The sequence below is a fragment of the Mytilus californianus genome, unplaced genomic scaffold (genome assembly GCF_021869535.1).
Source record: "Mytilus californianus isolate M0D057914Y unplaced genomic scaffold, xbMytCali1.0.p SCAF_1, whole genome shotgun sequence".
Classification (NCBI taxonomy): Eukaryota; Metazoa; Mollusca; class Bivalvia; order Mytilida; family Mytilidae; genus Mytilus; species Mytilus californianus.
In genome coordinates, this window is record NW_026262581.1 from 139,725,196 (window position 1) to 139,752,177 (window position 26,982).

General features: G+C 32.9%; 1 protein-coding gene across 1 annotated transcript in view; it reads left to right on the forward strand.

The window, feature by feature from the left end:
* The first annotated feature begins 4,797 nt into the window (after positions 1–4,797).
* The window catches only part of LOC127736973 (SCY1-like protein 2), a 98,361-nt gene continuing 76,176 nt past the window's right edge, over positions 4,798–26,982 (forward strand). Inside the window, exon 1 of the mRNA XM_052247535.1 lies at positions 4,798–5,463. Within this exon, the coding sequence (XP_052103495.1) occupies positions 5,218–5,463 (246 nt within the window). The 5' untranslated portion in view covers positions 4,798–5,217. The remainder of the gene's footprint in view (positions 5,464–26,982) is intronic.

A 26,982-nucleotide genomic window follows, 5' to 3' on the forward strand; every position in this document is an offset into this window, starting at 1 on the left:
CATTTGAACCAATGACTTTCTGACGTCTAGAGATAATAAAACATTTTACAAAGGTAAAATCAGACAATTACGTTAACTATCCACAAAACAAGAAGCTGTTAAGATGACTGGGAATAAATAATTCCTCTGCTTTGTTTTATGAAATAGCTTCGGGATGTGTATTGATTTCCTAATTAGAAGTAAGGTTTGTCGCCGCAGTCTTGGTAAATGTTGTAATTATTTTTACACTGAACGGATGGTCACCATCGCCACAATAAAAAAGCCAAAAATAATGTTATTATCACGTATCTACTTGATTAAAAATTATGGTGTAGCATTCGGGAAAAGCTAGTCAATTATTTTTACGAGCCTCTTTAGTGGACATGAAATTTGTTTTACATGTTTGGTTTATTGAATTTTCATTAAATAGATATCGAAATTGCATAATAAAACCGCGTTTATCGATAATTGCGGTAAAGCAGCAAACCTATTTTCCATTTGGCCCCTAATTTACCAAAATTATAGTATTATTTTATGGGAACCGATACGTCTAATGTAGGCTGACAATTTCAACACGCACAGTTACGTCATAGAAATGTATTAACAAATATATTTAAACAGAATTGGTATTTTTGTGTTTCATTTCGAATCAAATGAACATTTATTTAAAGTTTTCTTGAAAGATACCAAAGGGACATTCAAACTCATGAGTCGAAAATGAACTGACCATGCCTTGGCTAAAAAGGAAAAAGACAAACAGACAAACAACAGTACACAAACACAACATAGAAAACTAATGACTGAGCAACACGAACTCCTCCAAAACTGGGGGTGATCTCAGGTGCTCCGGAAGGGTACGCAGATCCTGCTCTACATGTGGCACCCTTCGTGTTGCTCATGTTAGTACAAACCCGGTGATTAGTCTTATTCGGTAGGTCACATTCGGGAAAAGGGGACGGGATTGTAGTTACGACAATTAGAACATATCTGTTACTAGATATTCCATAACGGTCAACCAACTCGTGATGGCCTCCGTAAAATTTACGAAGGGATGATTTCAACTTCACCACTTGGAACTCTGGGTTTATTATATATATAACTTCCTTGTGATCAGCAACTCTCTATGAAGGAAATCTTGATAGGAAATAAAAACCCAGGAATATCGTATGAACTGGGAAAAAATATACTCCGTATGCAGGCGCTGCTGGAATGTTGCTATATATAAATTGAAAGTTCACAATTGGGAAGCTAGAATCATCTCTGTTGTCGTAAAATTTTGTTTTCAACCGACCCTCACTGTCAATTTCTAAATTTAAGTCAAGAAATAAGGCAGGCTTAACTGTATCTATTGTATCCTTTACCTCAAGTATGATGAGATAGATGCATTTAACATAGTCACCAAATTTTGAATTATCTAGTGAGATAACATTATCTATATAGCGGAAAGTAAAATTAAAGGACACTGCTAACTTCTTTGCTTTCTTCCGAAGAAGTTCCTGTATGAAGTCAGCCTCATATGAATAAAGGCAAAGTCGGTAAGAAAAGGGGCACAGTTGGTTCCAATGAGAATGCAGGTTGTTTGTTGAAAAACACGTCATCCAAACGTAACAAATATGTTATAATCAAGAAATCAAGCATTTTGATAATGTCAGTTTCAGAGAATTTTTTGTTTGAATCAGACTGATTTTTTTTACAAAGTTCGATTTATCCACCCCCCCACCCCCACCCCCACCCCGACCCCATAAGACCTAAGACAAGATACTTGTATCTACGTTGGCCATTCGTTTTTATGAAACAAAGTAGAAACAACTCTTTCAATTTGTCTTTTAGTTTGGAATGGGGAATACTTGTGTACAGTGTACAAAAGTCAAATGTTTTAATACTATTGCAAGATGAAAGAGTCTTATAAATTGTATGTACTCTAAAAGATCTTTAGAATTTTTTAGTATCCAGATCCGATTCACGCCACCTCTAGATTAGGTTGTTTCACAATAACTTTGAAGCCCAAATATAAGATTTTTTTCTCAACTTTATCTCTTGTTTTCTAAGCTCGTTTAGTATGAGGATTAGATAAAGCGAACGTTTTTTCTGTTTAGGGACATGCTACTCCTTCTTGTGTATTTTGTATTAAAGACTGATTTTCTGTGAATCTTCGATTCGCTTTTAATTGACCCTTTATCGTCTCGCACTTGTTTAAAATTGTAAACTTGAAATAAAACTGACAGCTTCTTCTTTACGCACATATTATTCAACAGGTATTCAACATTATAAAACGAGATAATGGTACCAATATCTTTTTTCAATCTGACCATTTACAACTCTGATCCATATTCCATTAAAGTTTTGATGTCTTTACTAAGTCCACTGTTCGTTATAACTTCACATTTACATATACTCGTTTGTCATTTCACTTTTATCGTAAATTATGTCCCTTTTTTATTATTCTTCTGTATTCTAAAATATTTTGCTTTATTTCACTGTATTTCATATTTGGATCCTCGGTGGCCAAATGGTTTAAGTAGTCGAGCTACCGAATCACTAGCCTATAAACACTATTTTGTGAGTTCGAATCCCGCACGTGGTGGTACACTCGACTCCAATCTTAATTGACCAGGATTGGTCGAGGTTCTATCCGGGCAATTCGGCTTCTTCCAATAATAAAAATTGACCACCGCGAAATTGCACAATAGTGATGAAAGTGGCATTAAAACACAAATTAATCAATCAATCAATTTTCTATCCTGTGTACGTAACTGCATTCGTTTCATATTTGTAACGCTCAAGAACATATAATTGGTAACGTCCAACGCACAACGCCCAAAAACCATAATGGTAACGCTCAAGAAACGTAATCATGAAGATGAAAATGAAACACAAGTGTGGGGACACGAAAGGTATCTGAAGATTTTATCTAACGTGACCCATATTAGTCTCATGTTACGGCAAAAGTTCATCTACAATTTCTTTGTAATATAAAATACGGAGCTGTGGTATGACTATCAGATACCAAATGACAGAAATGTTAGCAACTAATGAAGTTTATCATAATATTATAAACTGGTTTAATTAAAGTAGAACTCCGTTTTTTCCGGAATTAATCCCAAATGTTTCCGAATTAAGTCACCATACGTCATGCGTTTACCTCTCACCAGACCATGCCGTGCTAAGATCTGCAACAGAACCTCAACGAGTGACAACATATTAATTCCAGCGGTCAGTCAGGGAAGAATATAGCATTCCAGCAGAACAAACTGGAACTAATGACAGAACCAAAGACCTAGAAACAGTGTCATGCCAGCGGCAGCAGTTGCCAACGCCGACTCTTGGTGTTTCTTTGGACAGTGTCAGTGACCAACCTGAAATGGCTAGAATTGACCAAAGCTCTGTTCTACGACAAAGTACGGCCTCTACGGATATGTTTAACCACACAGCAGTTTTAAGTAATCAGGGCGTTTTAAACGGCCTATATTCACATATTGTAAGTGGAAGTGTAAGACCTGTCTACACACCAGGTGTTTTTGATCCTGTAAGTGCCCATATCCCGGTGAAAATTTGGGCCGGGAAATATCTTGATTTACAAGTTTTGCTTAAAGTCTGCAAAAGATTAGATAGAAACTCTCATTTAAATGGGGATCCTGCAGTCAAAAGGGGTCAATTAACCATTACTCAACAAAAACAGAGCTCAATTACAAGTTTACATGTGTGGACATCTGCTTTTATTTTCTTTAAGGATGTTATGCTGGGAAAATGGCCTTATAAAGGATAATAGTTCCTTAAGTACATGTTTAATGTTCCTTTGCTTCCACTAGAGGGTAGGGTATGGCTTAGGTTGGGTCACATATGATTAACAATACTATTTTTACATTAGTTCTTGTCGATTTATCTTCCTGTTGTAGAATATAAAGGTTGTTTGTTCGAGAGCTTATTCCAGTTTGAAGCCGTGACATCTGTTATTTTACTTTGATTTCAATCACTCTGATTTTTATTTTAGTCTTGCAATAAACCGATAAAACTGAACATTGATCAGGTTTTTTTTCAGTTTTTCATAGATAGTACTTACTCGATCTTTTTATATTCTTTATTAAGGTAAATTTATTAGCTTTTAATCTTAGTGTAATTAGATTTTTCTTGTGTATTTTATAATTTATAAAGCGTGTTCACCCGATAAAATGGTACTAAATACACTTATTTTACTGGAATTGGATAAACTGACAGACCGTACAGCGATAAATGATATTAACTATCTTTTTAATGAGTATGCATATGAACCCTGCTTTGTATTGTATCGGCACACATAAAATCGCCCAGCATTGTACTGTATTGCCACATACCTACTGGCCCTGATTTATACTATATCGTTGCCCAACGAGTCGTTCTGATTTTTATTATACCGCCACACATTGAGTCGCCTTATTTTGTACTATATCGACATACATAAAGTTGTTCTGTGTCGCCATACACCGAGTCGCCTTTGGTGTGTGTTAAATCGCTACATACCGAGTCGCCTTGCTCCGTACTCTATCACTTCACATCGAGTCACAGTTATTACATGAAAGAAGATAGTGTAAAAGGAAACATGTGTCTCCACTCAGACATATCAATTCAAGCCTAAGTCTTTGTTCTTCCTCTCAAATGTTGATTTTAAAGTCTTTCGTTTCCAGTATTGGAAAAATTGTTGATAGCAGCAAACGCGTATTCATCATTTAAGATATTTTGTAATGAGATATCTTCATTTAAAATCACAACACATAACATGAAAATATTGGGAAACATATTCTGTCATTTGAATACGATACATCAGACGAACTTCAACGTAAATGGATTTTATCCTTTCTATGGTTGCACATCTTCCATAATTACTACGAAAATCAAGTAGATACATATTAACAAAACATGATATCATCGCATAAATATATTGTTTTGAACGAATCCTAATAAAGCGGTGCCTTTCTAAGACACCTGAATCCAAATTAAGCAATTATTTGTAATTGTATGGTATGACAGATACCTTGATTGACGTGACTGTCATTACCGACGGGAACAAATCCGATATCTCATTCACTTCTCTGCTACGTAAATGTTAGCATTGTATTCAATGTTGAATTATAACTTCTAATTCTTCTTGTTTCATCTGAAATTTTATGTACAAAGGATTTCACGTGATTTTATTGGATTTTTAAACTTCTTAAACAGAGGTGTTCAATTGAGTTTCTATGTTTAAAACGGAAATAGCTTTATATGGTTGACTTGGAAAATAATTCTCAAGAAACAATCCGAGAAGATGAGAAAAGAAGTCTGTGTTGTAAAATAAAATGTGCCACACCCTTTTGCAGAATGGATATGTTTTCTATCATCAAACAGTCAATTTATGCTGAGGACAACAATCCTATAACACGATATTTCCAAATAGGACGACAGGTAGGAAGCTGTGGTCCTGAGATGATATGGAAGATATACGAAGCTATAAGAATCTCAGACCAAAGGGTAAGCTACTTATTTCTTTACAGCATATATGTTCACGATACAATTCAATGCTATCACAATATGTTTCTTATCACACCGAGTTAATTTTTAATGGGTTGCAATTGATACAAGTAGTAAGTAGTGCTATTGAATGTCTCATTCACTTTTCAAATACGAGATCTTGAATATCTTAGTGATGTAAATTTCATTTTATTAAAGATATAATATAAAAAATCACTTATACTATATATACGATGAGACATAACATTTTGAAAGGGTTACCTCAAAAACAGAATTTCGGAAAAAATAAAACAAATATCCACTTAGAACAAAAACACACAATCCATGTTACAATTCAGAGAAAACACCATAATTGTGTTCCATTGAAAATGGAATTTATTCTGTCAAATTCATTTTTATTTAGCAATGAACTACGTACTAAACAGTGTTATTGTTTTTCAACTTTCAAATTGTTTATTTTCTCAAATTTAAAACGATTTTGAAAGTGTTAAAAATAAATACTTTAGCGTTATTGGTGATTTGTGAAATCTATTACTTTATTGCATGTTATAGGCACATTCAAACAGATATATAATAGGCAAAAACTTTTTATTAAGAATGTTTGATATATAAGTGATATTCAAGAAATGTTTAAATTTCGCTATTTAGGAAAACAATACTACACTTTAATGGAAATTCTATACAGAAATCAATCTGAAGGTTTCATTTCAAAGTAACAAATTATTACAGTAAAACGTTCAATACAAAGAAGCAAAATATTACAGTAAAACATGTCAAAAATTAAAAGGCAAATTTTTTATTACCCCTTCCTACCCTTTTGATGCTCTTGTCCTTCAAAAGACAAAAATATTTTAATGTATGATTTTTAATGGCTGAAAATATAACTTGCTAACGTAACGATGAACATTTCTTTTATTGTTGCTCGTACGAAAAATACAAACACAAAATAGAAAATAAACCGTTTGGACTTGTGTAATGGAAAATTAACTTGTTGTTAACTTGGATGACAGCTTCTATTATAATGTAATGTTTTACAAATTTTGATGTATCTTTACAATCAACCAGCAATAACTGATGAAAAGCAGAACAACAACATATCTAATACTAATGGAACAAATTCAGCAGAAACATTTTTAAGATTTATAATAAAATTATTATCTAGTAAGTTGCATTACCATAAAAACGATATCTAACAAATTACACACAATATCATATTTCTAAATTGTATTTTCATTCATATTGCGAAAACAAACAAAGTGAACAGATTGAAATTTGAAATCACGTTGGATCATACTTAATGGGAAACAAAACTCGCATGTATATGTAGGACTCTAAAGTGCGATGGTACTCTAAAGTGCGATGGTACTCTAAAGTGCGATGGTCACGCTAAAGTGCGATGGTCTACGCTAAAGTACGATGGTGTCTCGCGCTAAAGTGCGATGGTTGTTTGTTTTCTAAAGTACGATGGTATATCACGATAAAGTGCAATAGACCAATAGGGTAAGGTTCGAGGGATTAAAACGTTAAAATCCATGGATTTAAAAACAAAAAAAATATTATTTTTGCAAAAGCTAGTATGCTAAGGTATAACATATGTGTTAGGCTTTATAATTTACTATTCGAGTCTTGTGTAGACAAAACACTTGATTGACGTTCACTGTTACAATCCTGGTATTTTTTATTATTCGAGTCTTGTGTAGACAAAACGCTTGATTGGCTGTTACTGTTACAATCCTGGTAATTTTCTGATTCGAGTCTTGTGTACACAAAACGCTTGATTGACGTTCACTGTTACAATCCTGGTATTTTTATTATTCGAGTCTTGTGTAGACAAAACGCTTGATTGACGTTCACTGTTACAATCCTGGTATTTGTTTTTATTCGAATCTTGTGTAGACAAAACGCTTGTTTGACGTTCACTGTTACAATCCTGGTATTTGTTTTTATTCGAATCTTGTGTAGACAAAACGCTTGTTTGACGTTCACTGTTACAATCCTGGTATTTTTTATTATTCGAGTCTTGTGTAGACAAAACGCTTGATTGACGTTCACTGTTACAATCCTGGTATTTTTTTATTATTCGAGTCTTGTGTAGACAAAACGCTTGTTTGACGTTCACTGTTACAATCCTGGTATTTTTTATTATTCGAGTCTTGTGTAGACAAAACGCTTGATTGACGTTCACTGTTACAATCCTGGTATTTTTTATTATTCGAGTCTTGTGTAGACAAAACGCTTGTTTGACGTTCACTGTTACAATCCTGGTATTTTTTATCATTCGAGTCTTGTGTAGACAAAACGCTTGTTTGTCGTTCACTGTAACAATCCTGGTATTTTTTATTATTCGAGTCTTGTGTAGACAAAACGCTTGATTGACGTTCACTGTTACAATCCTGGTATTTTTTATTATTCGAGTCTTGTGTAGACAAAACGCTTGATTGGCTGTTACTGTTACAATCCTGGTATTTTTCTGATTCGAGTCTTGTGTACACAAATCGCTTGATTGACGTTCACTGTTACAATCCTAGTATTTTTTATTATTCGAGTCTTGTGTAGACAAAACGCTTGTTTGACGTTCACTGTTACAATCCTGGTATTTTTTTTTATTCGAATCTTGTGTAGACAAAACGCTTGTTTGACGTTCACTGTTACAATCCTGGTATTTTTTATTATTCGAGTCTTGTGTAGACAAAACGCTTGATTGACGTTCACTGTTACAATCCTGGTATTTTTTATTATTCGAGTCTTGTGTAGACAAAACACATGTTTGACGTTCACTGTTACAATCCTGGTATTTGTTTTTATTCGAATCTTGTGTAGACAAAACGCTTGATTGTCGTTCACTGTTACAATCCTGGTATTTTTTATTATCGAGTCTTGTGTAGACAAAAAGCTTGATTGACGTTCACTGTTACAATCCTGGTATTTTTTATTATTCGAGTCTTGTGTAGACAAAACGCTTGTTTGACGTTCACTGTTACAATCCTGGTATTTTTTATTATTCGAGTCTTGTGTAGACAAAACGCTTGTTTGTCGTTCACTGTAACAATCCTGGTATTTTTTATTATTCGAGTCTTGTGTAGACAAAACGCTTGATTGACGTTCACTGTTACAATCCTGGTATTTTTTATTATCGAGTCTTGTGTAGACAAAAAGCTTGATTGACGTTCACTGTTACAATCCTGGTATTTTTTATTATTCGAGTCTTGTGTAGACAAAACGCTTGATTGGCTGTTACTGTTACAATCCTGGTATTTTTCTGATTCGAGTCTTGTGTAGACAAAACGCTTCTTTGACGTTCACTGTTACAATCCTGGTATTTTTTATCATTCGAGTCTTGTGTAGACAAAACGCTTGTTTGACGTTCACTGTTACAATCCTGGTATTTTTTATTATTCGAGTCTTGTGTAGACAAAACGCTTGTTTGTCGTTCACTGTAACAATCCTGGTATTTTTTATTATTCGAGTCTTGTGTAGACAAAACGCTTGATTGACGTTCACTGTTACAATCCTGGTATTTTTTATTATTCGAGTCTTGTGTAGACAAAACGCTTGATTGGCTGTTACTGTTACAATCCTGGTATTTTTCTGATTCGAGTCTTGTGTACACAAATCGCTTGATTGACGTTCACTGTTACAATCCTGGTATTTTTTATTATTCGAGTCTTGTGTAGACAAAACGCTTGTTTGACGTTCACTGTTACAATCCTGGTATTTTTTTTTATTCGAATCTTGTGTAGACAAAACGCTTGTTTGACGTTCACTGTTACAATCCTGGTATTTTTTATTATTCCAGTCTTGTGTAGACAAAACGCTTGATTGACGTTCACTGTTACAATCCTGGTATTTTTTATTATTCGAGTCTTGTGTAGACAAAACACATGTTTGACGTTCACTGTTACAATCCTGGTATTTGTTTTTATTCGAATCTTGTGTAGACAAAACGCTTGATTGTCGTTCACTGTTACAATCCTGGTATTTTTTATTATCGAGTCTTGTGTAGACAAAAAGCTTGATTGACGTTCACTGTTACAATCCTGGTATTTTTTATTATTCGAGTCTTGTGTAGACAAAACGCTTGTTTGACGTTCACTGTTACAATCCTGGTATTTTTTATTATTCGAGTCTTGTGTAGACAAAACGCTTGTTTGTCGTTCACTGTAACAATCCTGGTATTTTTTATTATTCGAGTCTTGTGTAGACAAAACGCTTGATTGACGTTCACTGTTACAATCCTGGTATTTTTTATTATCGAGTCTTGTGTAGACAAAAAGCTTGATTGACGTTCACTGTTACAATCCTGGTATTTTTTATTATTCGAGTCTTGTGTAGACAAAACGCTTGATTGGCTGTTACTGTTACAATCCTGGTATTTTTCTGATTCGAGTCTTGTGTAGACAAAACGCTTGATTGACGTTCACTGTTACAATCCTGGTATTTTTTATTATTCGAGTCTTGTGTAGACAAAACGCTTGTTTGACGTTCACTGTTACAATCCTGGTATTTTTTATTATTCGAGTCTTGTGTAGACAACACGCTTGATTGACGTTCACTGTTACGATCCTGGTATTTTTTATTATTCGAGTCTTGTGTAGACAAAACGCTTGGTTGGCCGTTACTGTTACAATCCTGGTATTTTTCTGATTTGAGTCTTGTGTACACAAAACGCTTGATTGACGTTCACTGTTACAATCCTGGTATTCTTTTTTTATTCGAGTCTTGTGTAAACAAAACGCTTGTTTGACGTTCACTGTTACAATCCTGGTATTTTTTATTATTCGAGTCTTGTGTAGACAAAACGCTTGATTGACGTTCACTGTTACAAACCTGGTAATTTTTCTTATTCGAGTCTTGTGTAGACAAAAAGCTTGATTGACGTTCACTGTTACAATCCTGGTATTTTTTATTATTCGAGTCTTGTGTAGACAAAACGCTTGTTTGACGTTCACTGTTACAATCCTGGTATTTTTTATTATTCGAGTCTTGTGTAGACAAAACGCTTGTTTGTCGTTCACTGTAACAATCCTGGTATTTTTTATTATTCGAGCCTTGTGTAGACAAAACGCTTGATTGACGTTCACTGTTACAATCCTGGTATTTTTTATTATTCGAGTCTTGTGTAGACAAAACGCTTGTTTGACGTTCACTGTTACAATCCTGGTATTTTTTATTATTCGAGTCTTGTGTAGACAAAACGCTTGTTTGACGTTCACTGTTACAATCCTGGTATTTTTTATTATTCGAGTCTTGTGTAGACAACACGCTTGATTGACGTTCACTGTTACGATCCTGGTATTTTTTATTATTCGAGTCTTGTGTAGACAAAACGCTTGGTTGGCCGTTACTGTTAGAATCCTGGTATTTTTCTGATTTGAGTCTTGTGTACACAAAACGCTTGATTGACGTTCACTGTTACAATCCTGGTATTCTTTTTTTATTCGAGTCTTGTGTTAACAAAACGCTTGTTTGACGTTCACTGTTACAATCCTGGTATTTTTTATTATTCGAGTCTTGTGTAGACAAAACGCTTGATTGACGTTCACTCTTACAATCCTGGTAATTTTTCTTATTCGAGTCTTGTGTAGACAAAACGCTTGATTGACGTTCACTGTTACAATCCTGGTATTTTTCTTATTCGAGTCTTGTGTAGACAAAACGTTTGATTGACGTTCACTGTTACAATCCTGGTATTTTTTTATTATTCGAGTCTTGTGTAGACAAAACGCTTGATTGACGTTCACTGTTACAATCCTGGTATTTTTTTTATTCGAGTCTTGTGTAGACAAAACGCTTGTTTGACGTTCACTGTTACAATCCTGGTATTTTTTATTATACGAGTCTTATGTAGACAAAACGCTTGATTGACGTTCACTGTTACAATCCTGGTATTTTTTATTATTCGAGTCTTGTGTAGACAAAACGCTTGATTGACGTTCACTGTTACAATCCTGGTAATTTTTCTTATTCGAGTCTTGTGTAGACAAAACGCTTGATTGACGTTCACTGTTACAATCCTGGTATTTTTTATTATTCGAGTCTTGTGTAGACAAAACGTTTGATTGACGTTAACTGTTACAATCCTGGTATTTTTTGTTATTCGAGTCTTGTGTAGACAAAACGCTTGATTGACGTTCACTGTTACAATCCTGGTATTTTTTTTTATTCGAGTCTTGTGTAGACAAAACGCTTGTTTGACGTTCACTGTTACAATCCTGGTATCTATTGTGATTTTATTTGGGCTATTGAGCCCTGAAAAAGATTTGAAACTTATGGCTTTACTTACAATATTATCTTGCAAGCAGAATTAATAGTAATATTGTTAAATTAAGGCACAATTATTTACCGATTTTCAGTCCATTAAGAAGGCAAATCAACTTAACAAACAAATAATGATGGAATGACATAAACTACAAAAGGAGCAAAACGGAATGCGCCGATAGCGTAAACGAATCCTGCTATGTATGTATTACCCACTAAAACTATATTTGTTTTTTTTCAGCGGTTTTTTATTCTGTTTAGATTCTTTGTATATTTATTTTGTTGTCAATATAATGGAATGCTATATGACTGTCATACAAGTGAGAAATTTGGCTAGCTATAAAACCAGGTTTAATCCGCCATTTTCTACATAAGGAAATGTCTGTTCTAAGTCAGGAATATGACAGTTGTTTTCAATTCGTTACATGTGTTTGAGCTTTTGATTTTGCCATTTGATAAGGGACTTTCCGTTTGAATTTTCCTTAAAGTTCGGTATTTTTAATTTATTTACTTTTTGCTATTGCATATTTGCTTGTTTTACATATTCATTACGCCTTGTTTGTATGTGTGTTTCTTCTCTTTTTTGCTTGTTAATTTTTTTCTTTTTTAAATGATGCTGGTAAAAAAGAAGAATTTTTTGTTAAATTTATTCACAAAATGTCTAGACTGAGGGATTTGTTCAGTAATGTTATATATACAGTCCAAAGATTGTAACTTTCGTAAACAACAACATTAATTTTCCCTAAAGTGACATTTTAATTGGAATGGTATTATGTCTTGATTTGATTGACATCTTCCTCTGTTACTATGCACATGCCTTCTAGACCAGCTGATATCACTATTAGTTTAGTTGGAGTGAGTTTAGTTTCCGGCACTGTTTGTTGTTTTTGTTGCGCCATTATTTTTATTCATTTTACGTTCTGGTATTGTGTTATTTATTTTGCACATTGCGATTTACCTTATCGTATATAGGGGCTCTGTTACTATTCAAGAAATGATATTTGGAATACATTTTGATATTAAAGAGCTTTGATCATTTGTAATTCCTTCAAACTGACTATGACTATAATAATCAGTTCAAGTCGAACACTTTTTAGTGATATACATCCTAAAGTCTAACGACAAAAGAATGGTTTTTAATATTGCACAGATTTATCATTTGTTTTAGTCATGTTATATGGTTGTCAACCCTTTTTCAATCGTACACTTTTAAGTAATAAAATCAAAGAAAGATTTATAAAACAAGAACAGTATTGCAAAGATTTCTTTTAATGATTAATATTCGGTGGAATCAAGTGAACAAAAGAGAAAATAAATATTTTATTACACAGAACTAATCAATTGACAGAAATCATAGGAAACATTAGATTCAGTGATGTATAATAAACGTACTTAAAATACCAATGCTTTCTCCTTGGGAACGGTAATCATCACTCCAGTATCTTAGGTTTCATGAGAAATATTCTGGACGGAATATAAGAATAGTTCATTCTATGGGTAATAAAATTTCCATACAATGCTTTAGAAGAAGGTGAATTTCTACACGTTTTTATGATTATTTAGGTAGTAGAGGAACGTTGTCAGTTTATATGATTATTTAGGTACTAGTAAACCATTTTCAGTTTATGAATCACAGGTCAATTTCTACACGTTTATATGACTATTGAGGTAATAGAGGACCGTTGTCAGTTTATATGATTATTAAGGTAGTAGCCCGTTGTCAGTTTAAATGATTTTTACGTAGTAGAGGACCTATGTCAGTTTATATGATTATTTAGGTATAGTAGAGGACCGTTGTCAGTTTATATGTTTATTTAGGTAGTAGAGGACCGATGTCAGTTTATATGATTATTTAGGTATAGTAGAGGACCGTTGTCAGTTTATATGATTAATTAGGTAGGAGGACCGTTGTCATTTTATATGATTTTTCAGGTAGTAGAGGACCGTTGTCAATTTATATGATCAATTAGGTAGGAGAACCGTTGTCAGTTTATATGATTATTTAGGTAGTAGTAGACAATTGTCAGTGATGTGTGCTCCATTGGTATCTGATTAAAACTTTTTCTAGAACTAGAAATTAATTTGAAATTTTTTTAAACGACCAGTTTCAACAGTAAATGAGAAGACTTTTCTGCAATATCAAGATGTTCCTTTGAAAAATAGAAATAGATATACGATTGAAAGAACTGAAAACAAACATTAAGTAAATAAACTCATCATAGATACCAGGCTTATAATTTTGTACGCCAGACACACGTTTCGACTACAGAAAACTCATCAGTGATGCTAGATTTTAATAAGTTAAAAGGCAAAATAAAGTACGAAACTGAAGAGCATTGTGGACTTGATTAAAGTCAAAGTAGGCAGAAACTACACGATTAAAAATTAAAACGAAAAGACAACTGCACAAAATGCAAGGCAGGACACTGATCGAAACTGAGTAAAAACTCTGGTGCATTGGTAGAGTACTTAGTTTCTGTTTTACTTTTGAAACCCTCGTTGTTTCACTTTACAAACAAAAATCAGGTTGTGAATCGCCTTTCGAAATAATCAAAATTGGTGAATGAAAAACAGGATTTTGACTACTACGAATTGAGCATATCCATAATCTTATCTGTCACACTTTTGCGTAACGGTCAACCAAATTTGGGCGGGTCCATAAAACTTTCGACAATAAAGGATTTCAAATTTACATAAAAAAAGCATGTTCATCAGCTTTCTTTTAGGCAGCAACCATCTATCAACTAAATCCTCATGGGAAACCCAAGTTCTTGATATCGTATCAATAAGAAGATATTATACTATGCTGAATAAGTTTACAGCTTTAAATCAAGGGTGTTTGGAACATTTTGGAGTTTTTCTGAATTACCATTCACATTTCTTATCTAAATATGAATAACAGAGTGTCTTTTTTTACGCCTCGCAGAAAGAATAGGTAAAGACTTCTATTTTTCCGACCATTCGTTGCGCATCAGCAGCAGCGTCATGTGGCGCGGAAAGTGTCCCGAATGAGATGACGGATTGCAAACGAGCATATACAATGGATGTTTTTAGAATTGAAGATCGTGTTTGATATTTAAAGATGTCCTATAAAACAGTCTTCAGAACAAAAAGTAAAATAACAAAAATACCGAACTCCAAGGAAAATTCAAAACGTGTGTAAACTGAGAGGAATAAAGCGTGAAATCAAACTGAAATTGCAGGTTTACCCCATTACTTTTACCTGCATCAATGGTAAGAGGCAATTTGCATATAAACAATTCACAAAGAGATGACTAAATCAAATATACTTGGATGCATGATTTGTAAGTTCTTCTACAACTGAGATCTATGAACATGCACTGATATGCCTAGGCTGTGATTAGTATACCAGGCTTGGGTTATAAACCCCCTTTTTATTTTATTCAGTTTAATATTTTTTCAATAAAAAATATCATGTTTTTGCTATTATAAACACCATCTTATTAGGGGTCGGTTTTCATGTGCCTACCCTTTTCTTTTATATTCTATGTGTTTAAAAAAAATGTGCAAAATCATTTGACGACTTTATTGGAACCAAACTTTAAGGAAATATTAAATTCATGATCTTCTTTAGGAATCATAGATGTCCATTGAAACCATTATTCACAGGCCCGACTCCTAACTTTGCATGAAATTCATAGGTAGAACATAAAAAGAAAAGAGACATTTTTGGCCCCAATTCCCTTAGAAGCAAGAAAAAAAGTCTATATAATATGAGGTAAATTCATGTGCATTTTGATTTATTTTAGTGAATGGAAACTCTTTTTGCACAATTTTTTTGCCAAGTGATTTTAATTCAAAAGTGTCTTTGCTGCATATCCATCGATAGTGTCGATAATCTTGATGGTCGGAAGAATAGACATGTTCTCCCATTTTCCCGGCTAGCAGGAAGAATAGTTACTGCCAATAAATTAATCACTTCCCAGAAAACGACAAAATGATCGAATCACTTTGATATTTTATAAAGAATATATTTACATTGCTTGAAAGCATATCATTTATAAATATTTAGAAAACTAACATTTGACAATATTCCATCAACATATTGTGCTTTTGGTCTTCATGTGATGATGAATTTTGATATCTTTTCACTTAATGTGTATTGTTCATGCTCTATCAAAGTGTTATTCAAATGCAATAATGACAAAATATTTCCAGTTAGATCTTAAATCGGCGCGGAGATATAAATAAGCTCACTTTTTGGTAAAATCGTACAATAATTAATTTGTTATTGCCTGGTCTTTAATGTGGACATTTACCTCACGTTGTTTGAACCCAGATTGTCTTATTGTTTGAACCTGAACCCAAATTGTCTTGTTTAAACCTGAACCCAAATTGTCTTATTGTTTGAACTGATTGGATTAATGTTCAACGAACTGTTAAGTATCATTGATGCTTGTATCATTTCTACTATACGTATTTTTAACATATTTAATTTTTACTGTAAAAATATAACCTAATACAAGAAACTACAATTTGGGGAAAATATTACGAAATAAGTTTGGAATACAATAATACAAATTATTGATAGAATAACTTTCAACAGACGATCACGACGTGATACATAATCTATTATTGTCTAACGTGTACAATCTGTAGAATTATATAAACCTCACGAGAGTTCAGGAGAAACGTCACCAACTTGAAATGCAGTTGTTGGAATTGTAGATCGAATGATGTTCATAAGCAGCAAATACAACCACAGCAAAACAGAATCAAATTGCTGTGTATCTGTTGATCCCAAGAGCATCCAGAAATACCAAATATTACTAGAAAAAAATCGAGTTGTTCGATTTATATAGATAACGTGAGACTTCCGAAACAAGACATAAATTGCTAACGACAAATGCACCAACTACCACCCAGAAAGGATGTTAACAAACATAAGGAGCATAAATATAACAAAAAAGCAATGATTTCTATCCGCACACTAACGGCGACTGCATTCTTAGTTAGTCAAAGAAAAACACTGATGTCCTATGATTTAAATGGGAGTTGCAAAATTTCAGAGAATGTTTCAAAAGGCATCATTATACTTATGAAGCACTCCTTTTTACGAGTTTTGTGAATACAACAAATGAAATTTATGTAATGAATACTGAGAGTTGCTAAAAATACCGATAGACGAAACAAACGAGGAAACTAAGGAAACTAACGATAGACGAAACGAGCGAGGAAACTAACGATTGACGAAACGAGCGAGGAAATTATCATAGATAAATGATAATTTATATTCGATGAAAGAATTTCACTGAATAATAAGAGTTTCCTGTAGAATGAATGTGGAGAAGAATTGTTATAACGACAAAAAGGAGAACAGTACAGGCCAAAGCTTTTATGTTCAAAATTCACCAGCATTGTTTATTCGTCTTGAACGAAAGTAACACCAACGTTAGTCGTAAAAGCAATCGAAATAAATAATGGAAATAATTATAATAATGATAAAAATAATCAAAATGAAATAATCAGATTAATTATATGAATAAGAAAAATAATAACAATAACAATACAAAATGAATAAGAATAAAAATAAGAATAAGAATAAAAATAAGAATAAGAATAAGAACAGAGAAAGTATAAAGAATGCTGTTATAAAGAAAAGCAACATGTCAGATATCATACCTCATTCCGAAGGAAGGAGGAAAATTATACCGTACGAATCCTTTCATGGTGAGGGCCCACTGAACTCATGTTGTTTTTCTAAATCATAAACCATGCTGTGTTAGTGGAAGCAAACTATAAGTGTTATCGAATATTTTGTCCTTTGTTGTTCTAACACTTTTTAAATATGAGTCATGAAAACTGCCAATACTTTAATAAGCATGAAACTGGCTTTTGAAGAATTTTCACCAGTGACACTTTGTGCTGAAGTTATTTAATTCTGCAAAGTTGAATACATGTAACACATATAAAATATATATAGAAGTATGACTTATGAGAACTGATTCTCTTTTTTGTATCTTACGACTTTTTTCTTGATCACTCAAATCATAAGACATAAATGATGTAATTATATACAATTAATAATATGCGTATCGATAAATATTTGACAAGAACAGAAGAATTTTTCTGTTTGCTGTCAATGTCACGAGGATTTGTCAGAGCTCACCTATCTCGTTCGGTCTATCACGTGTGCTTTCGGTGCCATACAAAGGACAAATGCTATGTTAAGCTAATTAGACATGTCCTTTTTGAAACATACATTTGTAACGTCTTATATTAATAATAAACTAGATTAAACTATATTGCAATCGACAAAAATGTAAATACAAGGAAAAAAGGATGTTTTTTGTTTAGCTGTAATTTTTTTTATTCGGTTATTTTTTTTCGAATTATTGTTTTTCTGTGTTGCCTCTAGATATCCTCTTACGTTTTCATTAAAAAGATACTTGATACCAATATTCGGTACAATACATTAACATTAAGTATGTCACCATCCAGGGATTGAGAATTGTTTTTGAAGTATCAGGTTGCTTTTTTCCAAATAAGTTTTTAAAGATTGTAATCAAAGATATAAAGTCTGATATCTGATAATAGCCAAAAAGGAGGAAAGTTCAGCAGGTAAGATGCAAAACGTTCATTAAATCTAAACACCAATTTATATTCACGAGGCCCTCAGTACCCATGCCTTTTTATTTATTGTTATTTATTACAACTAGTAGAAACACACCAGATTGACATACAAACTTCATAACAACAATGAGGAAAATTTCAGAAATAATGGTACATTCACAATTAACATTATTAACATTATTAAGTTTCAGAAATTGTGTGAAATAAGAATATAAATCTGTATAATTTTATTGATTTTAAGTTTCATTACGTGTCACACATGTCACATTTAGTGTCATACAGTAGGAGAGTAATTATGAAAAAATGATGGAATTACGAAATTGCAATAATTATGAAATGATTCCTGACGAAATCCTATTCTATAACATGTCAATCTCTCATCCCTTCCTTTGGTAAATAAAGATTTTTTTTCTATAGTTGATATTTGCTCACTGGTTGTTTGTTTATTACAAAAACATGAAGATAAGGAAAACGAAATAGATCATGTAAGTGAAGCATAATCTTAAACCATAGGAAACATAGTTACAAAGGATAATCTTTAATGATAAAGTTAAAACCTCCTGGAATGTAGAATAATGTAAAATAAATTCAAAAGAAACTACAAAAAACACATGTCAATATTAGATTGTTTAAAATAACAACATTTAGATACAACTACTAGAAAGTGATCGCTAACAACAAATTTATCAATTAAAAAAAAGAAATAGTTATGGTATAATCATACATGATACATAATCCGGATGAACAAGAATTGACTTTAGAATGCTGCAAACCAATAATTTTTGACGATATATTGATAACATAATTTGGGAATTCAATGCACTTTGCATTGTTGCAAATTATCAGATGAACCATAGGCAATATATCTGCAACTATGACAAGACCATTTTTTGTCTCCTCGAGTTCTAAAACCAAAAGTCTTACACATCTACAAAATAGTTCATTAGTCATAAGTCTGTCGGACATTCTGGTATTTAAAGATCTAACATCGCGAAAGGATGTCGCTAGTGAGTTGTCATGCAATAGAAGTTTCTTCTTAATATATATTCCAAATAGAAGAAATATGATACAATTGCTGACTTTTGAATAGGTTGATACAATGCTTTATCAATCCAAGAGATATGATATTTACCGCGGCCAACGTCCGAGGTTGAATGTCTTATCAATGGGGTTGATAAATCATTGTAGCAAAAGTCATCAATTGTTTTATTATATTACTTTTTTATCTCCAATTTCTAGTATTTGCTGAAGATGCTTAACAGCTACTTTTATACTTACTTTAATATCTGCTTTTGCAGTTGTTAAACTTTGAATTGAAATATTCAATCAAAATTATTAAAATAAAATGACATCGAAAAAAGGAGAAGAACAATGAAAATGCGCATGAGGCCTACGTTATTGACGTTAAAAAACTATTTATAGGTACACGTTATATAGCTGTTCTAAATCTTATATCAACCTCTCGTGTGATTTTTCCCGCGGTGAATATAACGTTTGATCAAAGAAGATTTCCTACATTTTTAGCCAATGAGAGAAGAGAATTTTTACAGTCATATGATATTATTATACAATTATTGACTTTTGATGAAGTTGATACAATGATTTATCAACCCAAGAGATATGATATTCACCGAGGTCAACGTTCAAGGGTGAATGTCAAATCTCTGAGGTTGATAAATCATTGTATCATCTGAAATCAAAAGTCAACATTGTTTTAATTTATGACTATTTATTCCTCTCCAATTTTCTAGTATTTGCTCGAGATACTTTTAAAACTGCTCCCTGTTTTTATACTAAATATATCATCTGCTTTTGCAGTTGCTAATTTGAACGTTCGTGTTGCTCAGTCTTTGGTTTTCTATGTAGTTTGTGTACTGTTGTTTGTCTGTTTGTCTTTTTTCTTTTTTAGCCATGACGTTGTCAGTCTATTTTCGACTTATGAGTTTGAATGTCCGTTTGGTATTCTTCGCCTCGTTTTTTCAATAAAACTTACTATATAAATACACCGAAAACAAGAAAAAGAGAAAAAATAAACCGAAACAAGAAGAAAAAGAAAAAAAAACGGAATTTGCATGACGTCATAAACCTACGACATTGACGTTGCCTTGGAATATCTATATTTATGGACACAGACACTGTTCCAAATCTTAAATTAACCTCTCGTGATTTTTGCCGCGGTGAATATAATGTTTTATCAAAGAGGATTTCCTATGCTTTTAGCCAATGAGAAAACAGAAAATTTATAGTCATATGATAAGTACTATTATATCCACTGGAACAAATATTACGAGATTTGTTTTCTACGGAATAAAGGGTATAGAATATTTCTTCCAACAGGAACAGATATTATGGTATTGTTTATAACAAAGTCTGCAGTGGAATTTCTGTTAGGCGGAACAACTATATGTTGACAGAGAGATGACACGAAATAGAAGTCCTTCATGAAAGAAAGACACCACGTTAACCAATACATGATGGTTATCGTAAAACTTGTACAGTGTCGAAGTCGTTCTCCCTCACAATTTGGTGGAGCAGTGTTTGTGTTTAGACCATATAATCCCTCGACACTTTGAAAAGAAGACATCCTAATGAATAAAAGGTGGGGTCTATTTTTCATTGGGAATTTCAACCCAAGTTGAAAAGCTTGATCTTTCTCATTGGAATATTTGTACTTGCCACGAGCAACACAATGAAAGCTACATATGGATCAGAATCTGCTTTCACTTCCGATTGACAATTAAGATAATCCCCGGGTTCTGGTTGGGTTGTTTTTGCTCAGTCTTTATTTTTCTATGTTGTGTTTTCTGGATAGTTTTCTTTTTGTCGTGTTTTATTTATTTAGTCATGTGATTAGTCTTTCTTCGACTTATGACTTTGGTGTCTTCTCTCTCTTTTTCTTACCAATTGGCAATCATTCCTCATCTGCTATATCTGTGGGCGATTCATGCAAAGCAAGAGACGCTTATCCTGTCGACTCATGCGGTCACGCTCCTTTTAGAGCTGATACAATTGGATTTTTTAAAACTTTATATGTATCTTCTAAATCGATTTAAGATATTTGAACATCGGTAAACTACTTATACCTCTAATGTATATTGGTGTGTCTGTCGACTCATCCCGATTGATAATCAAGAGAAAAAATTAAAAAATTCGATCGTACATAATAACATAAAAGAATCTTTATATAGTTATTTCTAATTCCTAAGCCAAGTTTAGTATTGATTAGGAAACAAGCAATATGGAGAAATTGCAGTACAGCTCCGTTTTGGTTTATGAACTTAATTTGTATAATTGGATATATTCTAAACAAAATTATGCATTATTTTAATTGTCTGAATAAATCAAAGGAGGTTACATAAAGTTTACTGATTGTTGATTATTGGTCTGGATACATAATGTTCATTGATGTTTGGAATGACAGTTTTTAGACAAAGATAACATTATCCAGTTGTTAGGCGTTATGGGTAATAGTTGCATGCCAATGTGGAAACTAGCTGTATAGAATCTTAAATCAAGTAAAACTGATTTCACTTCAATTCAATCCAATAGTGATGGAAAGATAATTCCTAATGCTTTAATGACAAATAGAAGAATAGTGAAGATGAAATCGTGTGTAAAGGTTAACAAAGTTTGTAGTCGATTTTAGCGGCATGGAATAGATGGAGTCAAACAGCGTAATATAGCGTAATGAACCAAATTTTTCAAACGAGAACCATTTAAATGTTTCATTATCATCTGGCATGTGCAACCAGTGGAAATAGTCCGATAAAAGGTTCCTTACAATTTGCTATTTTAGGTTAAAATGTGAAATTAAACGCTATAAAATTGGTGCACTTCAACACACTTCTTACGTAATTATTCTGAAAGAAAACTGCATTATACTGGGTTAATTACAATATTCAATGTTTGGTTTTATTATTTCTAAATAAAACTACAGCCTAACAGTTAAATTCATGAACAGTTTTATCCCATTACATATTCTTTTGAAGATAAAAGCTAATTACGTTGGAGACTAGAGTTACGGGAATCAAACTGAATTTTCATCATATAACCGAGAATAGCTCGAATACAGACACATTTCATAAGCCTCTCACTTTGTATTTTTATCAATTTGAATTTATCGGCCTTGGTCATATATATGTAAGTTTTAACTGAAGCCTTAAATATTTTATATCCACAGTTCTTCCCTAAGACTAGACGAGTATCGAACTACTGTCATATAAGTTACTATTAAACCAGGTTTAGCCCACCATTTTCTTCGGAAAATGCCAGTACCAAGTCAGGAATATATTCCTTTGATAGATAACGTTTGATTTTGTGGACTTCCCCTTTTTGACCTTGTAGTTCGGTATTTTTGTTATACTTTTCTACTGAGTCATATGGCAAATAAAAATGAAGTTATACTGACCAACATAAATCGAGGTATTGCCACCTAAAAAGTACGAGATAAACCAACAAAAACGAAATTCCATCATAACAGATGTAATCGCAACAACTTGCGCATATGTCGACAGCAAAAGACTTTGAAAAATAAAATTTGGAGTATGCAAAAACATATAAAAAGGGAGTGATAAAGCGGGCAGTTGAATATAATCAAGAAGAGCTAGCATACAATTCTAATGGGTATTTTTTCTTTTTCTCTGCTAACCCACTATACACCAGAAAATGAATACTGTTAAACATATACTCTTTTTATGTCTCTTTTGGTCACATATATTCTGACGTCTTTAAGTTTTTAACATCCCTGGTTTCGACCTTTTTGGTTTGCAAGTTCCTGATGAAGTTAAATCAGACAGGCGTTTCGAACGCAAAAAAATTTATTAAGGTTTTTTTTTAATTGCAAACATTTAGTTTATCGATATTTTTATTCAATATTTAAAATATGTACCAGATGGGAAGGACCAGAAGAGTTACAAATAAAGAGACACATCCAAATTAAGGCCCCATTTATTGTTGGTGATTTAACTTTACAAAGGTCGTGTTGACTGATACACCTGTATGTGTAACGGAAAATGGCCGATAAAATAATTAATAGATTAAATGAACTGACATAAGTTAACAGTAGAATTAACGCATTATATCAGTGACATTTATTTTTTTATTGGTACACTACGTTTTACTTTTGGTTATCAATTACAAACTTCCTTTTGATTACAATACAATACAGGATCAATGTTATTCCAAGCGTGCTAAATGGACCATTACAAATTGGTATTCCTCTGATAAATTGTCATTAACAGCAAAACATTCGATATCAAGGAGCATGCTTTAAAAACAGCGTGACAGCAATTCTCTGAAGAGGAAACACCAGGATGATATACAAGTAATCCGTTACATTCTAAGAGAACTAATGGTATAATGTCGTCATTGTCAGTGGTAAATTTACAATTCTTCTCGGTAGAATGATATTAATTTGATTACCTTTGTGGGACCAGCATCGATTTGAAGAGTAATAACAGTTGTAGAACAATAACGACTTATCACTGACAGTGCATGAAGCAGTCCTTCCAGGAAATATCAAACTTTCACATGCTTCATTAAATAAATAATAAAAACTAATCAACAGACAAAGACTGCAACGTTTTGAAAGCTTTGCTGTTTTATAGCAAATGCTATTGATACTTATTTTGTTTCTATCTTCCGTGATGCTCTGTTGATTTGACTACTAGTATGTCTCCTTTTAGTTTTGATTATTGCTGTTTTAATATTTGAATTTCCTTCTTTTTGAGGAGGAGGGGGACGGCTGTTTCTGTGTATGTGTGTGTTTTATTTCGTTTATTATTTTCATATCTTATTCTTGTTACCTATTTTTCTTGTCAGTTCATTCCTATCATTAAAAAAAGCTATAAAAATACCAAACTCCAAGGTAATTCATAGGTCTGGTTTTTGTTTTCCTTCTAATTTTTATAGCTATGCACGTCATACTATCAGTGTTGTTTTGTCAATAAAATATTCTAAGAATAAAAAATTACGTTTGATTTATTTCCTTCTTAAGGCAAAAATAACATAAACGAATTATAACTATCGATTGAAACACACTGGCTTGTAAAGGTTAATCATCAAAAAGTTCATTTATCAATTATACCAAATGTTCATTTATCATGCATCAAAGCAAATATAATTACAACAGATTCAGGCTGTCGGGAGCCTCATAATTCCAAGAATTGCATGTTAGATTGACAATGTTTATTATTCACGCCGTCGGGAGCCTCCTAGTTCCTAGAATGTTTTAAACGCACCTATTTATATTGCAGTACGGAAGCAGAAAACAATTTAGTATGTCCTATTAACTGTTTCAAGCACAAACTAGCTTTCATTTTTCATAGCAACATTTATTTACAATCAAATATGAAAAATCTTATGTTTTAACTTTAACATGCAATGAATGCATTGTCTAAGAAGTAAATAATCAGATGAACGCTTACTATGATTACAAAATAATCAAAACATGTAACTGTGAAAACAATTGTACATAACCCAAACATGAATGGATTGGATTTAAAAAGGGAAACTATTGCTTTTTTATGTCTCCTGTATATAGACTCATAATAAAATTATACCTGTGAAAAAACTGCAGCTTGAACTTCTCTCCTTGTTGACGGAATAAGCACAATAGACTGGTAATGTTGGTTCTAATGGATGTCTTACCTCTTCTACGTACTTTAGTAACTCACAAATATTTTAGTGTGCAAACTGTTTGAAGTGTGGTGGTTAATATAGTTGACTTTGATTTGTGAACTACTCATAAAGCTTACTAAACATCGTGTTATCATGCAATCAGCCAACCATTGTGAACTACTAATAAAGCTTACTCTGCATAATGTTATCCCTGCAATCAGCCAACCATTGTGAACTACTAATAAAGCTTAGTCTACATCGTGTTATCCAGCAATCAGCCAACCATTGTGAACTACTAATATGTTATCCTGCAATCAGCTAACCATTGTGAACTACTAATAAAGCTTACTCTACATCGTGTTATCTTGAAATCAGCCAACCATTGTGAACTACTAATAAAGCTTACTCTACATCGTGTTATCTTGCAATCAGCCAACCATTGTGAACTACTAATAAAGCTTACTCTACATCGTGTTATCCTGCAATCAGCCAACCAGGTACACAAATAAATGTTTGCTTTATTTCACTTGTACAAATAAAGTCTCCTGATACTCCGCTTCTATATTGAGCAAACGGTAATGTGAATATTTATATTGGTGTAATACTAAAGTAGTTCATTTAAGTGTCTTCTTCGTGGTCCGCGATTAAACTCTGAAAAATCAGAGACACCTAAACCTTAAAGTGCCGGGTTTAGATTGCAGGATAAAAACAATATATGTGCATTGTCGGAAATATGAAATTCATCTGTACTCGCTACTAAACTCGGCGAGTCGCGCTTTTCATCCTGTTTCTAAAGTTCGTACAAATATAATGATATTTTCCGAGAATGTACATATGTATATTGTATATATACTCTGATATGCGCATGTAATAATGCATCATTAGTACTTAAACATCCTTGGCTTCAAAATATTTGCTTTGAGCGTTCCAGATATGGTAAATCTAGAAAGCGCTTTGGACGCATACAATTTGGAATGTATTATTGTGATTTTTATAGCACTGTGTCGATAACGTTGCTGAGGGTATAATCAATTCAGTTGTCAGTGCTATGCTACGTATGTTCAGACATGATTTATAACATATCTTTCTAAAATTGTCCGTTTATAAATGTTTAGATTATTATGAAACTAAGGTTACAACTTCCTCACGCAAGGTTTACCTTCAATGAATTTAGCTATTATTTTCGGTCCCTTTTGGTCATATAGCTCTTTACATATTTCTGTGCTTAAGCAGTCTTGGCGTTTATATATTTAAGAGCGTCCTGGGGAAGGTTAATCCAGAAAAGCGTGCCGGCAATTCATATCTTTTCCCAAAAATCCATGGATTCATATTTAGAAAATACATTTTGACAATTTCTTTGCTATCTATTATGAAATGACATTCATATTTTTTTCTCGTCGAGGGGACTATTAAAAACAATAGTTCAAAGTAAGAAACAATGACCAAAAGAAAATGAAAAGTAAGACAAATAATTAAAGATCACTTTACGAAAACCATTAAAAGCGAGGCGAAAGAAACCAAAGGGGCATTCAAACGCATAGGTCGAAAGCACACTGACAACGTCATGACCAAAAATGAAAAAGACCAACAGCTAAACAACAGTACATAAAACACACCATAGACAACTAAATGCATAGCAACACGAACCCAAAAAAAACTTGGGGTGATCCTAGGTGCTCCGAAAAGGTAAGCAGATCGTGCTCCACGTGTGGCACCCGTCGTGTTGCTGATGTAAGTACAAACCGATGATAAGTCTTAATTCTGAAGTTAGGGGACGGGATTGTAGTCACGACAATTGGAACATATCCGTCGTTTAAATAAGATTTAAAGATTGAACAATACGAAACCAATCAAACTGGTGGTGAACTCAGGTATTTAAGATGAGTAAACATTTCTAGCTCCATTAGTAATCTACACATGTCGATTTGAATATGGAAATATTACTGTATAGATTTGATGCGTCCAAAGCACTTGTCTGGATTAATCTGCTTTAAGAAAGCTAAAAAAAATGAAGGCCAGGATAAAACAACTCGAAGAGCTATATATAAA